General features: G+C 37.7%; 1 protein-coding gene across 2 annotated transcripts; it reads left to right on the forward strand.

Annotated features, from left to right (window-relative positions):
• The first annotated feature begins 2,052 nt into the window (after positions 1-2,052).
• On the forward strand, positions 2,053-6,926 carry si:ch211-157b11.8 (fibroleukin). 2 transcript variants are annotated; one of them, XM_041980870.1, is made up of 7 exons: positions 2,053-2,277; positions 2,379-2,643; positions 3,843-4,038; positions 4,353-4,430; positions 4,509-4,621; positions 4,756-5,018; positions 6,414-6,926. In XM_041980870.1, the coding sequence occupies exons 2-7, from the start codon at positions 2,389-2,391 to the stop codon at positions 6,754-6,756; spliced, it is 1,248 nt and encodes a 415-aa protein (XP_041836804.1). In that variant the 5' UTR covers positions 2,053-2,277; positions 2,379-2,388; the 3' UTR covers positions 6,757-6,926. The 2 variants fall into 2 exon arrangements, with proteins under 2 accessions (XP_041836804.1, XP_041836803.1); XM_041980869.1 differs by having other exon boundaries at positions 2,053-2,643.
• Positions 6,927-18,471: the final 11,545 nt, after the last annotated feature.

An 18,471-nucleotide genomic window follows, 5' to 3' on the forward strand; every position in this document is an offset into this window, starting at 1 on the left:
TCTCAGACATCCTCAGAAACTATCCTTGTTTATTTTGTGACACAAATACATTTTGAAAAACTGAGATTGTTGACTGTTTATTTTATTAAACAAATTAACCACTTAAACCAGATTTTTACCTTAGTGATGGAATATTGTACAAATGACTATACTTTATTATACCTGGAAATTAAACCTAGTTTTTGAATTTCTCACACTCTTTCTTCTCACAGATAAATCTCAAATATGTTACTTTACGTTACATTACAGTCATTTAGCCGACGCTTTTCTCCAAAACTTACAGTGGTTAGGCAATACCGTTAAGAGTCTTGCTTAAGGAAACAACCCAACTTAAACAATGAGTGTGTAGTAATTAAATAAATGAATGAATAAATATATACATAGGCATATTAAAAGATAAAAAATAGTTTTTAGATATCCTGATTAGCTCTCAGACTCCACTGCGTGATAGGCATATATAAATGTATTGAAAATAATATTGTGGGACACTATAGATGAGCTATAAATGAAAATTTTGAGTCATTTTTGGAAAAGGCTTGACATAAAAAATTCTGTTAATGCATAGTATTTTTTTTTTAAAAGTCAGTTTAATTTGGTTTTCCACAATAAGTTTTTCCCCCCTCTATTCTTCCCATCATTTTATGGCAATGAACGAGTGCCACTGCATTTATCACCTGTTTAATAGTTTTTAATATTCTGTAATTCTTTCATCAAGGCACATTTTTAACATTTAACATTAAACAGACAAATTTAAAACAAAAGACAGAAATTATTTCTGAAATGTCCTGATTTTGTCGTGAATGTGTTTCTAAAAGTTTAGTAGACGGTATGACAGAATTAGAAAAACAGGATTTGCTACCATTTCCAGTTAGTGTACATTATAGGATAAAATGTTTTCCTCAATGTAGGTTTCATTTAATGTAAATAAATAAAATTAGTTTCACAATTTGGTTCAACGGGGCTTCTGTTTGGTTAATTTTATGTAATTTAACACCTCTTTCTTTTTCTTTTGTCTTTCTTTTTTTTTTTTTTTTTGACCAATGCATGTTAGCAAGTGGGAAAAAAAGTGTAAGTCCCTTGTAATTAAGCTAAATTCAAAGATAAACTTAACACAAAAAGTAATGCAATTTGTATTTCTCTGCTTACCATTTGGTGAAAAGCCTGATTAGTCATCTTTACAATGATCCATAATTATTAAGGATTGTTCTTCTGTGGAAGTTGTACCTTGTTGTGAAGGTGGCTAATCAGGCTTTCTAACTATGTATAATACAACACCAACTGGCATTATTAAGAGGATTCATAATTGATCAAACTTCCTTTTTTGTGCTAAGTTTATGTGAATTGAATAATGCACTAAAATCATACAAATCATACACTCTTGAATTCACAAAGCACAAAATAAGATCATAAAGCTGCAGTTTCATAATATGTTTCTTCACAGTGCGCCTAAAGGAGATCTCAGCTGGAGTTAGTCATGCTCGTTGTTCATGTGAGTGTGACTATGTCTGTTTGTTCTCCTTGTTACTGGGACCGTGCCTCTGCAGAATCCTGATGACTGGGATGACTCTGGTGTTTATGGAGGAATTCCTGCCTTCTTGTTCCTATTGAATGTGCAGTTTTTATGGCTTCTTTGGAACTCAGTTTGTAAACACAAGAACTGTAACACAAAAGCAATGTGAGCGAGAAAATAGTTTATAGCAGGGAAAGAGAAAAATAGTTGAAATATCTGCTAAAAATTTCCCCTTGATGGCCTTGACGGTGAGCGGTGCTTTATTTCTGCTCACAGTGAGACACATAATTAACAAAGAAAAGTCTATTCATTTTGGGAAAATGGATACAAAGTTAAACTACCTATTCAAGACATTGTGGGTCTGTTTCGTGTGTGTGTGTGTGTGCAAACATGCATCTCTGTGTATGGCTATTTGGGAGCGTAGGAGAGAGAATGAGATGAGTTAAGGAGATGGAGAGATGGTGTGTATGTGAGTGTGTGTGTATTTAATGTGTGTTGGGGGGGTGGGTGCATTAGCCCATGTCAGACTGCAAAGAGTGCCGCATTTATCTAGGAATCTGAGCCAAAGCGACCTCACTAACACAGAGCAAGCAGGACAAAGAGGAGGACAAGAAGCAAGATGAACTGAGACAATAAGAAGAAAGAAAAAGGGAAACAGAGGATAATATGGACAAGGTCAAAGATAGAAAGATTTGAACAAAAGAGGAGAAACCAGCAGACACTTTTCACCTGAAGAGGCCATTCTTGGACATAACGAAAAGTTAAGAGTAAGTTTGCAGGGAATCATCAACAAAAAGAAATTACAGCATTGAGGTTGGATCAACATTCAGGAGGTTGAAACAAAGTATTTTCCCATGATTCATTTCAGCTCTCTCAGCATGCTTCCTCTGTTGTCAGTGTATGTGGGAGTGCTGCTGTTTTCAGACGCATCTCCAGCCTGCTTACATCCACCCTGCAGGGACAGTTTAGTGGCTGCACCTATTCCTCCAGGGACAGGAGCAGGAGTGAGTACCACAGCCTGCGAGGGTCAAACTGGAACAAGCTCATGTAGTCGGGGGATTTCACTCCCAGCCATCTCAGATGTTCCTCGGAAGGTGGAGCACATACATGATTTCCTACAGGTTCAGTACAAGGTAAGTTGCAATGGTTGCAGTGCATCCCGAGCTCATAAGCTGTACAGACTCAGGAGCATGTAGCTGATTTGAGAGAAGCCAGATAATGCAGGATTTAACCAGTTGTAATGGTCCACAACATTGATAGACGAGCTAAAGCAGACTTGAACCTCTGGCAGTTCTCTGATATGTGCCAGTGAGAGTGAGCAGTGTGCAGGTCAGAAGGTCCTCTCTCATGGGACGCTAAACTTGGCACCAGCTAACAGCCATGGAGCAATGACTGTCAGCAATCAAAGAAGAGATAAAATTAGGTCTACTTTAAAAATTTCCTCATCATATGGTTGTGGTGAGCTCATGCAGCAGCAGGTGTGTGAGGGATATGATCACAATGAGTGATCTAAGTGTGAGAGACAGAATGACACAAAAGTGAGTGATGGGTTTTTTGTTTGGATTAACCTTTGAGATGTCATCTCTCAGGCTGATGGATTATGTGCAAAATATTTAGAATTTCTTCATTGGAGCACATTTTAAACATAATTATGTGCATGAGAAATACAAAAGATTTTACAGTATTTAATTAATTCTGACTTAAAAGTATATTCTACTATCTGAATCCTATGTTCCCCTCTCAAGAACCCTGAAACTGTTAACAGATATTGGTCAAGTAGTGCTGGTTTTCTTCCATTTGTAGTGCAACTTACCAATCTCCAGCTTTGCCTTGTTGATCACACAAAGTTCAGTTCATTTCAGTTCAGTTTGATTTGATTCAGCTTTATTTGTACAGCCCCAATTCAAAACAAAGTCATCTCATGGCGCTTTACAGTCTTCAGTATTCATACAGGTTAATTCATAAAAAAAATAACAGCCTAGCTTAGGAAACCAACGGATTGCATGAAAAATGGACTTTGATTTAATCCCCCAGAGTGGGAAATTTAAAGAAATTTTCAGTATATATCTCTCTTAAATGCTGTTAAAAACTTAAACCATAACAAATCTTAGCTGGTAGTGGCAAATCATACGTTTTCACGTATTCCTCCTGGGCTTAAGATGCAGCGCTTCATGATGGCCACTTGACAAGTCCTCACTCAGTACTCCACTAATTTCCTTCATTTTTGTCTCTTTAATAATTGAGACATTTAAAATAGAATCTAAGTTTAGAAATTCCTAAATTTAGCTATAATAACAAGATATTTTATAGACCTGTGGGCACTGTCTTGTAGACTGGAGGGATCAAAGAGCGCCTGGTTCGGCTGCAGCGCTGCATGCGTTCTCTCCAGGAATCAGGCAGCTCTTGGAGTCATGGGAGCCAGGAAAACAACTCTCTAGGGGCCATCCTGGCTTTAATGGCAGCTGTGCTGACAGAGTGTGACCTCCACTGTCATAGCCAGACCCTTGGAGTGATGGCCAAACGACTGGGTAAGTAGTACAACCCCCACCTCCTCAATACACAGACAAACATGGTCACAACAAACACATGCACAAAGGCCAGTGCAGTCACTCCAATTTGCATAGTAACTTCAATGAGGCCTGCAAAGTGTTGGTCACAGGTGAGCGCATAGGAATTCAACTGCACCGTAAGAAGCATGGCAAAAGCTGTGTGTACTTGCACACACAAATACACAGACTGTACAGCTTTGTGAAGAATCTTTAAAATTATATTGTACAAACCTTTTCTGAAAAGGAGCGTATATGTATCTTTGTGGTAAGTGAATCTTTCTTTGAGTTGACAGAGAGTGCTGCAGTGGGCAGAGAGGGCGAAAAAGACTTGCTGCTTTTCCTCAAGAGCATCACACAATATCCACCCACAGGTGATGACATCATGGTTAATCATCTTAGTTGTTCCTAATTAATACGCTGAATAAAACTGTGCTGTGTGTGGCTCTCAGTTGCCCCCATGGAGAGGTTACATCCTGAGGATTGTGCAGAGATTTACAGGCTTGGGATCAAAGAGAATGGAATCTACACCATCCAGCCTGATCTCCATGGGCCGATGCTGGAGGTATTTCAGATTCACCACACTCATAAAACACACACAGACAGACCCCCACCCTAGTCTTCTTCATTTAGAAAACTGAACACTGTGGATTAGTAAAATCTAGACATTATCACATCAGAGTCTTTGTTTTGGCTCAGGCTAAATGTGACATGGAGACGGAGGGAGGAGGGTGGACAGTGTTTCAGAATCGGCAGGATGGCTCAGTGGACTTCAACAGGACATGGCAGGAATACAAGGATGGCTTTGGCAGTCTGCAGGGAGAGCACTGGCTTGGTAATGCAGCGTTGCATGCCCTCACTTCAACTGGCCAACACCAACTCCGTGTTGAGCTGGAGGACTGGCACCAACAAAAACGCCAGGCAACCTACAACAACTTCAAAGTGGCCTCAGAGTCACAGAGGTGAAGAAATGCAAAACACACGGTTACCAACAAAGTGATAGAAAAAGACTTGCATATGAGGTTTTCCTTGACAAAGAAAAGAAAAGAAAAAATCTGTCAATTTAATGTTGTGTATATGGAAGAAGCTGCTTTAGATTGTCTGTTTTGCAATTTTGGTTTTCACTGAGTTGGAAAGGACTGAGTTAGGAAACTGTAATATTAAAAAAAAGATCAGACACAACATTAAAGCTATTGAAAGGTGAATGGACTATAGCTGATTATTCTCATGACCTGTCAAAGGGTTGCAACATATTCAGCGGCAATGAGTTTGTGTGTTGGAAATGGAAATTTACAATAGGAAATCTGGGCTACTTAGAACAGGATGAAACTGCGATGACATGACTGGAACAACTCCAGAACAGTGTGGATGTTCCCAGTATGCAGTGACTGGTCCCAGATTCTACAGAAGAGCTATTGTGATGGAAATGGCTGAAAACCTCAATTTTTGATTTGACACAAAGTTGTCTGAACACCTAAAGCGTCATCTGTCAAAAGCACCTACAATAGGTATGAAAGTATTAAAAAAGAACTGGAGCAATAGAGAAAGATGGTCAGTTCTTTTACATAATGCAACTGGGTTTTCGTGTGTCCCGGTTACCAGTGAAAGACATGGCAACAGGATGCAAAATGGGAGGACGGAGGTGGTGCGATCCTCTGGGCAGTGTTCAACCTAGAATCTTGGTATTTGTATGCTATTTACCAACTCATTGATAATGGGAGAGACCATGCTCCCTTCATGGCAAAGATATTCTGAAATTGCAGGATGGTGTAGTGCAGTGAATGTTGGACAGTCTACCCTGCCACCGTGCAAAAATATTCCGAACTAGTTTGCAGAAAAAGACTTAGGAGTCCAAGATGTTGACTCGATCTCAATTTCTCAAATCTCTCAAATCTCAATCAGATCAAGTTTCTGTGGGATGTGAAGAGAAAGGCTAACCTGAATCGTGGAGGCTCCACCTTTGTCAGCAGATCAGTCAAGCTGTAAAATGACAAATTAAAGAAAAAAAAACTGAAAAAAATAAGCAGACAGTAAAAAAGAGATTTCAGTTTCCATTCAACATAACATAAAGATTTTGCTTGTTCATCATTAAGAACACTAAATCAGGGATGGCTATCTGTTGCAAGAATAATTTTCATCCTTGTGGTGGAGTTCAGAGGCTTGTGTAATCTTGTGGCTGACCAACACCAACCTGTTTATCATCTCAGCTTTCATCTTTTTATATTTCACCAATAGTACTACTTAAATAGAAGTATTATTTGTCAGGTTGATACAGTTGAATATCAAAAGGTAATGTATTCAGCTTTGTATATTATTTTATTTATTAGTCAAACAAATGTGTCAAATGTCTTTTTCAGGTATCGCCTGACAGCCCGGGAGTACTCTGGTGATGCAGGCAATGCACTGAGCTACAGTAAGCGTTACAACCATGATGGCAGGTCCTTTAGCACTGCAGACCGAGACCATGACCGTTACACTTCTGGGAACTGTGGTCAGTATTATGGTGCAGGCTGGTGGTTTGATGCTTGCCTGGCAGCTAACCTGAATGGACGCTATTATCGTGGACGCTACAGTGGGGTGACCAATGGTGTCTACTGGGGTACATGGTACATCCTGACAGATGGTCGGACTGGAGAACGCTACTCCTTCAAGAGGGTGGAGATGAAGACAAGACCCAAGAACTTTCTTGGAGCAACTTGAGGATAACAAGGACGGTTCACAGTGCTATATTTACTGCTATGTAGATTTCTGTAATACACCAAGTGAAAACCATGTTTTGGGTTGGGTTAGACGTTTAAGTTTCTATCTAAAAAACTTTTATTTAGGTCAGCTTTTTTGTTTCACTTATCAGTTACATACAGATGGCAGCTAATAGATTAAAAATGGCCATTAATCTGAAACAATCTTCTCATAAACTACAATAAACAAAATGCAAATAAGAGATGTTTCCTTTGACTGTTTGAGGCGAATAAACGAGGCTGCGTAGTTTCACCAGAGGGTGGTAGTACAGATTATGCTGCTAGTAGTTGTAATTCAGCAGAGGTAATAATGTGTTAAATGGCCTTAAGGAGAAACAAAACAATGACTACATTTAACATCAACTAGATGAAAATCAACAGCACTCTTCTTCAGGTGTTACTTTCATCTCAAGGAATTTTTAGGATAATAGGTCCTGTTTGAGAAGACACTGGTTTGTTATGTGTTTACAGGCTCGGAGTGGAAACAGTTGGAGAGTTATGTCATGTCTTGATTTTTATTTGATTTGACAGTTTATTTGAACACAAGGCAACAACAACAAAAACTAATTAAATAAGTAATAACAAAACAAACAAACAAACAAAAAAAACAATACAAGGAAATGTCCCTTCCTCAAAGGGAGAGGGAAGAAGCCAAAGCCTGAAGCTTTGTCAAGTATACTGTAATTTGCAAAGTTGTTTAAAAGTCTTCAAAGTCTTTTTAGAAACAGGCAAAAAACCACCAAAGTATACAATTCTTTGTGCATTAGTAGGAGTTGATTTTCATTCACTTTTTTTATTCCCAGCTTCCAAATCGGCATAAAAAAGATGGGACCCCAGCTAGCAAAACAAAAACACACTGGAAATACTGCAAGTAAAAGTTGCAATACATTTTCAGAATTTTTATTGTACATTAAAGATAACATTCTGTATGACTTTAAGTTGCACCTGAGATATGAGGCATATGTCTTTATTATTAGTACTTTTCATGTACACATCTTTTCTTCAAAGCAAATACTAAATTACTCTGAGTTGCCACCAAAGTAAAAATCTCCCATTCACATATATTTTATATCTATGCAGTTTTATGTATAGCCTACACTATGCTCTTCTTCCCTATCATACTTACACTCACACACCGACGAATGCATCATAGGCTAACAGGGTTCAGTGTATTGCCCAAAAATACTTTGATATGCAGATGGCTCTGCCTCCAGAGCCACAGCAAGCAATGTCCGATGCACTTCCACTTCCTTTCAGGTTGCAAAAGTTTAAACTGGTTATGTAAAATAAAATTTAATAATAAAACAATTCTTTAAAGAAGTGATTGGGCTGTAATAAATGCACTGTTCCTGAAGAGTTGGGTTACATCTTCAACATGTTGCACATGCAGGCATGGATTAACCCTGCTAATGAACATTTGTCTTTACCTTTGTAAGCTCCAAAGACACTTCCTTTAAGAGCCCATGCAAAATTTAGGTCAGATTATTTAATGGAAGTCAAGAGGTCATCATGTTTCTGCAAAGAGCTCTAACAGGTGCTGGATACACAGCTCCATCATAAAGTCATTTGTGTGACAAAGTACTAATGGAGATTCAAAAATAAAAGAAGATGGGGAAGAAAGAGAAAAAACTTTTCTGCTAACCCTCAGACAGCTATATTCTACTGCCATCTGTTTTAGTGTTGAGCCAAACCCAAAGTTCACAGTTTGACTCTAAAAGGAGAGTTGCCTAGTTTTGGAGAGAACATTTTTCTCACTTCATTCTGCTAATACTTTCCCACGTCCAGTTCCTCACATTCACATGCTAACTATCAAGAGCTTTGGACTTCTGTCATATTCCAAAACTGTCCATACACCCACCACTTTTAAGTGAGATACAAACACACGCACAGACACACACACTTTACCTCACCTGCTCTCTATACTTGGCGTCAGGCCGGCAGCTTCCTTCACAAATGTGCTTCACAAAGCCTTTTCTGGGTGTTTAGAGCTGCGGTGTGAACAGTGTGATTGGTCTGAGTTTGTGTTTGACTGTTGGTAAAATGTTGCACCTATTTTTGCAGTGTTCACGATAAGCTGCCAGTCTCTCCAACATGCAGGGGGCTTAATATAAACTCATGAAAGGTCTGAGACAATACCGGGAAGCTCTTAAGTACACACACACAGATGCTTTACTGGCACTTGTGCACACATGACTGCATTAAACACACACCCATGGATGCACACACACACACAGATGATACTTGATGGTTCGCTCAGCAGAGCAAGAGGTGCGTTGTTTTGGCTTTGTAAGACTGAATTGTTAATCATGTACACATCATGGTGACTTCATTATTGTTAAACAACCACAAGATCTTTTCTCTCCTCTTGCTTGCATAAATGCACACTTTCACACAGCAAACAGTTCACCAAAAGCAATCAAGATCAGTCATCCATGAAAGCCATTATACATATCAGCTTTCTCATTTGATTTTGTCTGTGTGTCTTTGTTTGAGGGCAGTGTTGTATCGCTGAAGAAGACAATGTTCAAACGGGGCCCCCTGGTGGCCTCTGATCAAACCGAAGAGACTAAAAAAGGTTTGGTCAAATCTAAAAATAACAGTGCAAAAATTCAGACCAAATGGCTAATGGAGTTAATAAAGCACTTGTCTTTGACAGATTCTTTTGAAATGTACTGAATAATGGTCAACTATTTAAAGGCAGCTCAATATCTGATAAAGACTTTTATTCCATGTCGTTACTGAGAAGAAATCAGCCTCATCAGCCTCCTGCCCCTATTTATAAATCCTTACTGGCCTATTTTTTTGTCTGTCACTTGCTTGTTTCAACACCTTTGAATCCTTGCCTTCCTTTGGCTCTGTGTACTCTAAGCTTCAGTCATTTCAGGTATCAATCAGTCATCTAGTTCTTTTCTTCTCTTCTCTCCTCTGCATCCATCAGTCTTGTTGTCAGAGTTGTGTCACCACAGTATCCTGGCACAGTGTCTGGAGTAGGGTGATAGTGGTGGGGCTGCCGGGTGTAATGGGGTTCAGATAGAATCTGCCGCCCCAGGGCTGGAAAGTCAAACTGGGCAACAGTTAGCCAGCCCATCCCTTTGAAAAGGGAAAGCACCCTTCTGAAGGAAATTCCAATTTGATTTATGTCATTTGTTACTTAGAGCCACAACGAGGCACCAAAGTGTACACAGAAGCTAAACTCACCTTGATGGTTGGATGCTGACCTTTGCATAGTATGCAGGCATAAACCTTGCAAATAATTATTAGCATATATTTAATAAAGGCAGTTCATACAAGGACAGATGTAGTCCAGCCTTGGAAAGGTTCTGTCCAAAAATCAGCAGCTTCTTTTTGATTACTAAAGAAAAACCAATGTATGTAGCTTATTTCATAGTTCATAGATTTAACAGCAGGTGGCAATGTTGCTTAATTTAAATCAAGAACATGATTTTGAGAGGGGAAACTCCAACCCAATCTTGAATAAAAATGCAAAACCTCAATGAACAGAAATGAACAAATAATAATAATAATAATAATAATAACAATAAAAACAATCCATAGAGTTCTTAAAAAGAAACAATAGTACAATTATGTGTTACATTCATAGTCTGTTAATATGAAGGCTGCAGAGTAAAAAGGAAAGTAATGTCATGTTTAAAGAGTTATATGACTGATTAGAGTGTGATTTCTGTCAGTAGAATATAATTAAACCTGTATTAGTATATAGTATAAACCAAAGCAACAAGATAGCTTTGACTTACAGTTAATATTTAGAAATTTAAACTGCAATGCCTCTTTTCATCACTGGTGGCACTGTATTTGAGGCCAAAGGTCAGAGGGCAAAAAAAGCATCAGCAGTGGAAGCATTTTGACTAATTTCAAAACTGTATTGATACCATTCAGATACTAATGAAGATAATAAAGAAAGTAAGCCTGAGGCTCAGCTGTGGCATAGCCACTGTAGAAAAGCGTTTGAAGGGTGTGACTGCAAAAAAAAAAAAACAGACGGGAAGAGGCGATGAACTTGGTGGCCTGCAGTTGAAGGAACATTTCATTATTTAATCTGCTTTCATGGTGATAAGAGTGTATGTGGTGGTTGTCAAGGGCAAGGAGGGGAGGAAGGCCAGGGGGTGGAGAGGAAGCAGGAGATGGTGAGGTTTGAAAGGTGTGTGAGTGAACAGGCCGTTAGGGGCTCCCCTTCTCTGACCACAGGACCACTGAGAGACAGCTTGTGCCTGCTTTTAATACTGGTCCTGCAGAAAACCAGAGCAAGCCAGCATTCCGTTTGAAACCGGAATTCAGCAGAACAAGTGTATCCTGATGTGGTGAGGAGTTGGGCTGAGGAGGGGTGAGGAGAGAGGGAGGGAGGACACGGCGGGTGTCATGTGGCAGGCCTCGCTCCATCTCTTGTCTAAATCTGCACTCATAAATGGAAGTTATGCAGGCAGGGGAAGGAGGAGGGGGAATCAGAGATCATTCTGTGTTTATATCACTGAATTACATTTTAATAAATGATAATATTCTTGTTATTAACGCTGAATATGACCACAGTGACAGCGTTTTGACAACCCAAAGGTTTGTAGCCACCGCTCACTTTTTTTTTTCTAAATTTACTAAATGATTTCTCAGTGACTGCACATCATGTAAAATACTTAATTATGCAATTTACATCACTTCATACTTTAAATTAAATCACAATATTGTTAGTTTACCTCTGACTTGTGATATAAGAACTCATCCTGTTTATTTATAACACATTACATGATAACATGCATGTAAAAGTACTTGCTGGGAGAAAGAGAACCTTAGTTTTTGTACCAAAAAAGACTATTTCTATCATTGCACTTGACAAATGCTTCATTAAGAACACTAGGAGATTCTGGTTTATGTCAGCATAAAGCTTGCAGCTTTATCAGAACCTGGCGATCTAAATTTGGATAAAAACCATATACACCGATAAGTTATCACATTATGACCGCCTATATTGACCTAGTCTGTAAAAATATTAAGGAAGTTAGCAAGTAACAGTGGCGTAAATACAATGGTAAAAACATTGCACTGCAACAAGATGAGCCATGTTACTAACCCCTCAGGGCCTTTACAGTTACATCTGTTTAATGTTCATGGAACGCTTTGGATCTGTTGTAGAAGTAATTTTAAAATCACCCTTTGTGTGTAAATTAGAAAATGGTCTGACAGCAGCCTCTCATACATGCTTTAACAGTGTCCCTACTCTACTCGCTTTTATTAGCCTTTCAAGCCTTTTCTAATGACGTTTCCTGTGCAAAGATTTTAGGCTTACAAAGTGACATGTAAGTACTTGCAGATGTTTAATTTCTTTATTGATATACATTTCTTCCATTTTTCTGTATTTCATGTGATAATATTTTTTAGTTAGTATGTAAAGGTTGTGTGTGTCTATCTTATATTTCAGTATTATACCTTTAAAGCTATGAAAAAAACTTTAACTTGACTTTGATACGTCTGTAATGTACCTGCAGATCATTCAAATCTCCAGCAGCTAGCTCACAGTCAGCTTCAGGATGTTTGGGACTCCACCTTAGTGGACAACACCTTTTTTGTTATTTCAAAGTGGCTCAAAATATTTCCCAAAGATTTCAACATTCAAGTCTTTTGGTATGAAAAATTTTGCTCAATTCTATTTGTTGTCACCTTTTCTATTTATCTTTGCCTGTTTAAATTCACGTTGGGAAGCAGTTTGGAATAAACTAAATGTGCTACATAAATAAACCTGAGTTGGATATTATGCATTTATGATGCAAATCTCCCTCATCCCCCACAGTCAAATAATATTCTAACATTTTTGCCCACTGTGCCACCTGCAGCTGCAGGCTATTCTTGGCTGACGGGAGTGAGACCTAGTGCTTCTCTGCATCACTAAGATGTTGCTTCAAAGCAGTTTATTGTCTTCTAAGACGATCTGGGGCCTCTACTCCATTATAATCCACCAAAATGTTAAAAGGGGTTAGACGGAGCAAATAGCAAGAAAAAGGAGGCAAAGATGCTGATCAGGCAGACGCTGTTTCTCAAATCAAAGGATTATCTAATCTGATAATACCCACTGACAGGAAAACATATGAGGAAGCTCCTGAAGGTCAGAAGCAGCTCATCACAATCCCATAAAAGTGTTGCAATTAATAATCCAACAAAAATGCACACATTGTTTGACAAATTATGAAACCAGAGATTGTGTGTGTGTGTGTGTGTTTGTTGAGGAAGAAGTGGATTACATTATGAAGGATTTGGTAAAGCAACCCAATGGTCAGCTTTGTTTGCGTTCCTTCTTGCACCTGCAGAGAGTTGTGGCAAAGAGACTAACTGTAACTGTAGTGTCTCCTGTTTGAACTCCAGGTATTTATTGAAATGGCAAAAAGCATGAGATGGTTCATATCGTGGTTATTTTATCGTGTGTTTGAAGCTAGGACGAATTTTCTCTGCAGAACGAGCTTAGGCAATGCAGCAAATAGAAGGAAGAGGGAAATCAGCTGATTTATAGCTCAAACTCTCCAAGGATTAGACACAGAATTAGAGATGAATTTATTAAATTGATTACCAGACATATATTATTTTGCTCATGAGCAGAAAAACGCTCATTTTGATCTGGTAAACATGCCAGCCCCATTAATAATTCATTGTTTAATTAATAAATTATTTGTTTTAAATTTCAATTATTGACAAGTGATTCCATCAGTATTTTTTGGGGCAGGGTTTTACTTCTTAGTAATTAAATCAATCAGTCTATCAATTTGGAAGTTTGTTTTATATCTTAGCAACTTATAATATTAATAAGCAAGTTTTCATCCAGTAAAACGTCTAAACATGTACCTGAAAGTTGTTGCAGGCACTTGAGATTCTTCAGTGATGTTTCCTAATCATTTTGGTAACTGTTATCAGGAGTCACCATCAGGTCAAACTTTTGATATGTCTTGCACATGATACTTAATGCTCCCCTCAGCCTGAGCTTGAGATGGCATATTAAATAGTTATTTTCTTATATATAAGTAAAATGATGTTTACGAGAGCAGACTTTTCAAACAGCAGTATAATGCAACGTACAACCACACAGTAACTTTGCCATTGCTAGGTCAAAAAAAATCTACTAAATTAAACCAAACATGTTTTAATCCCTTTCAACAAAAGAGTGCACCAGCTAAACTAAGTACACACAATGTCTAATTAAGTATCTTATGTTCTTAAATTAAAGACAACTACTTTCATTCTTGGTTCTTGAAGATTGGTCTCGTCTTATCTAAAACAAAATAAAAAAAAAAACTTGGTAATTTACAGTTTATAACCAGTTGTTAGATCTGAACCAGCTTAGCTAAAGATCCTAAATTAGCAAATATACTTAAATTAAATAAACCGCCCCTTAATCCTACTGATATTGAAGCAGCTCTTTACAAGCTTTCATAGTGCAGATAAGCTTGTTCAAACATAAAGATTAAACTAGATCCACAATCTCAAGGTATATAATATGTGGAAACGATGCAGCTAAACTTTTAAAAATATTCAGATACCATCTGTATGTGTTTACAAAACTGCAATGAAATGATAAAACCATCAGATAAATAAAAACCTTCGAAATGTATTTAAACTAAAAAAATACTTCTCTAGTTTGGCTTTCTCATTAAATAAATTGCAATCCCAATAACAGCAGCTGTTTTCACACACATCTGAACATGCAAAGCACGTACATACACACACATTATATTTTATGGATAGTCACAGCGATCAACTAAAGGCATGGTGATGTGAATTTTGATGAACACTCACAGGCTAAAGGGGGGAAGAAAAAGATTGTTTTGAATTCTACAACTCCCTGGACAGCTCTGGTGAAACAGAGATTGATTGACAGGTGGTTAGTGACAAGGTGTTGTAAACTCTCACTTCCTGCTGCTCTCTGGGCAGGAAGTGGAGTGGTGAACCTCTGACCTGTAATGACTCAGAAAAGATCATTCTCGAGACTACACCCAACCAGGAGGGAGATCAAGTAGGGACATTACAGATTCTGAAAACTGTCTATTAGACCTTCAGTGACATAAACCAAACAACCAGTGACATAAACTAGTGGAGATGGAACAATTTAACAGATTTAGGGTCCAAGTCAACCTGCTTGTTCAAAGACGGGTGAACAAGAAAAGATGAAGCTGACAGCTTCACCGCTCCAAGCTACATGCTAGTTCTTGCAGGCATTCTTTCAAAGCTTATTGCCTCATTTGGTGCTTGGATGTTGGTGGTGGAAAGTGCTGTAAAATATGCCAGTCTCTTTCATGGGCCCTCAGATGAGTTGAGATAATAAAGGCTATGCTTCAACATGATCAAATGCAAGTGCAGTATTTTCCCGTTTTATCTGTGAGTGAATAATCTTAGATAACTCACATTTTTTTAGATGGAACACACACCAGAGCAAATGAAGTGAGGAGGCAGCTGCATCTTTCATATTACCATGTTAGGAAAAAAAAGACCAACTCCTCTCCCCTAGGTGTCACTGCATGGCTGATTATTCCATCCTGCAGCAAAGCGTCTAATCAGCAGGAGTCCTCATTATTGGTGGGCATACCAAAAGTTTCCTCATTTTAAGTCACAAAGCTGCTGACTGCATCTCTTACTGAGGATGACACCATGTTTCTGAAGTCATCTGAATTCATTTATCCACTTTGTCAGTGTTTGTTGAGCTGCATCTGATCTCCTTCTAAACGCATTAAATTGACATTTAATAAAATTTTAATCATTCAAGTAAATATTTAATTATACTTTGTAAAATTCTTATCATATAAACAAATATTATTATGATAAATAAATACAATCTTTGAAATCTATTCAAACTATAAATCAAATTTAAAATGTTAGAAACATTGATTTTTTTTAAAAATAACTGAGCCATTATTAAAGTTTTGAATGGGTAATTAAGTAATTCATTAAGTAACCCACCAGAGTCCATCAAATCAGTATTATTTACAGACTTTAATTTGATCATACTAGCCCACGCGTGGTTTTAAAATATTAGTAATGCTTTGAAAAGTAATTGTGATAAACTAAATATTCAGAGTTCATCAACATCACAAACTTTTCATGAATCAAAACAAGGTTCGATCAGACTGAGCATCTCATGTAAATCTCAGATAAAGGAATCATGATTTTATATAAATTATACAGATGCAAATCTAAAAAACAAACAAACAAACAAAAACACACACACACAAAAACAAACAATTATAGGACATGCAGACTGTAATGATGATGAAGGTAATTTTGTTGTCACCTGTGAAAGTTTTGCATCCGTAACGTGTATCTGCAAAGGTTATCACTGGTTTAACTGTAGTTGAGCTGAATGGGAAATAAAATGGGAAATACTCGGTCAGTGTAGATGGAATGGAGAAGAGGAGGAGGAGGAGGAGGAGGAGCACTTCTGGCTGGCTTGACTTTATGTTTGACCTTTTCAGGAAGGAGAACTAATCCTTGAATATAATAGACTGTAAGATATGGAAAATGACTGGGCCGTTATCTCGGTTACCCTGGAGACCATCAGCAGCACCCAGGGCAGCAGCAGCTACCAAGTTATTAAGCATCCAGTTTTTTATATATTAGAAAAATACTTTCTTCTTTTTTATACTTAAAAATTATGATAAATCAGTTCCAAACAATTCTATGTGTCTAACAAGACTTTGATTTGTTTATTCTTTTTTTTATTTATAATATTATTAATAATATTTTATCTCGTGTCAAACTTGACAGAACCGTTTTCAACCTTAATTTAATTTTAATTTTATTTTACTCATTTATTTATTTTTTACTCTGTTTCTCTTGTTACGAAATGCCTTTAATGGAAAATAATGGAAAATAAAAATAAAACCATAGGCGGATATTTCAGAGTTTTTGTTGCACGTGGACCCACAGAGTTGCTCTAATTTAACTGTGGAGGCTGGCCTGCAGGCGACTATTACTACTTTTTGTCAGTCTTTTTTTTAGAAATACACCTTTATTCGAAACCGAACAAAGTAGTTGAAAAAAAGAAATATGTTACTGAATAAATAACAGGGTTTCACAAGTCTGTCTCAGAGTTTCAAGCAAAAAATCCTTATCCCATACACACGTGGCCTAATGTCATTGTTCGCATTTGCAAAACTATTAACACATGAGAATATTATTCAAATATATTTTCCTTAGATTGAGGCGGCTATGTCTGTTTAACTTATCCAGTCAAATCCAAGATGAAAGAAATAAGATAGCTACTGCAACAAAGAAGCGGAACCTCAGATGGCTCCCGCAGATAACCTAAAATATAATTGGGGAAAGGGAGAGCTGCATCTATACGCCGAATAAAGACTTTGCACATGCAGAAAATTAAACTTGTAAATAATAGCCAACACCATGCCCCCATCCCACCCGCCCCTTCTATCTGTCTATCTATCAATCATGCACGTGCAGATCTGGTCCAGTAAGTGATGCATTCCCTGCATTAGATGTATTTGTTGTGCGAGTTTGAAAAGGCGACGATAATCTGGGAGAGAGAGATAAGAAATGCCATTTATTCCGCGGCACTTTGGAGCCTATTTCCGGGGCCGATCAGCCCCATTCTCCCAGACACCTCCAGCAGTTCGCTGATAACGATTAGGCTATTTATTATCTTCACAAAGAACAAAGATTAGCCAGCACCAGATGAAATATTACCCAGGGACGGGGTATAATCACAGGGATCCTCGGATCCCACCAACATTGGATTTCTCTTTCACTTGATTCTCTACTTCTCTCGCACGCGCGCACACAAATTAAACACTAGAGCAGGAAAAAATATGTTAAAGGTCAAGAAAAACAAGAAATTAAAATGTAAACTAATAATAATAATAATAATAATAATATCTGACATTAATTGTGCTTGAAACGGTATGTTTGTAAAAAGATTCTACTTTTTGTCTTTGCTGCTCGTGATGCTTCATGTCTGTTGATCCATATTATTAATACCACTTGCATTACAATAGCAGTCCCACAATGAATTCTCAGAGCTGAATTGGGATGCTAGCCTTCTCTTTCTCCTGCGCTCGCGCGAGTAAAACGAGGCGTAAATAAAAGGGTGGATTGAATTAATGTCAAAGCCTAAAATGGAAGTGGATGTTCTCCGCCGATAAGGTTTTATCGCCAGGCCAGATCAAAAGGGCTCACACTCGAAGCATGTGTATTTCCACATTATCATGCTGATGAGCTCTAATACTGCTTACTTGCCCCCTCTGGTATGTTCTGTTTTCTTCAGTCTATATTGTGGATTTTCTCTTAATGCTGCTTGAAAAGACTGTTTTTTAATCTCTGTAAATGGTTTACATCGTGGATATGATTAAAAAAGACTATAAGACAGTCCTAGTCATATACTTTTATAACTGTTATTTAATAAATAGATAGATAGATAGATAGATAGATAGATAGATAGATAGATAGATAGATAGATAGATAGATAGATAGATAGATAGATAGATAGATAGATAGATAGGCGTAAAAATCTAATGTCTAATCTAATCTAATGTGGCCAATCTAATCTAATCTAATCTAATCTAATCTAATCTAATCTAATCTAATATTTTCTTTTTCAAGGGTGTGCCATTCAGTGCTTCTTGGCCCGTTCTTCGAAAATCACAACAGGATCAGGACGATGAACTTGTATTATTAATGC

The sequence above is a fragment of the Melanotaenia boesemani genome, chromosome 3 (genome assembly GCF_017639745.1).
Source record: "Melanotaenia boesemani isolate fMelBoe1 chromosome 3, fMelBoe1.pri, whole genome shotgun sequence".
Lineage (NCBI taxonomy): Eukaryota > Metazoa > Chordata > Actinopteri > Atheriniformes > Melanotaeniidae > Melanotaenia > Melanotaenia boesemani.

Coding starts and splice junctions, on each gene's coding strand:
- si:ch211-157b11.8 (XM_041980869.1), top strand. CDS start 2,365: ATGATTCATTTCAGCTCTCTCAGCATGCTTCCTCTGTTGTCAGTGTAT. Junction 4,039..4,352: donor AGTGATGGCCAAACGACTGG/GTAAGTAGTACA, acceptor TTGAGTTGACAG/AGAGTGCTGCAGTGGGCAGA. Junction 5,019..6,413: donor GTGGCCTCAGAGTCACAGAG/GTGAAGAAATGC, acceptor TGTCTTTTTCAG/GTATCGCCTGACAGCCCGGG.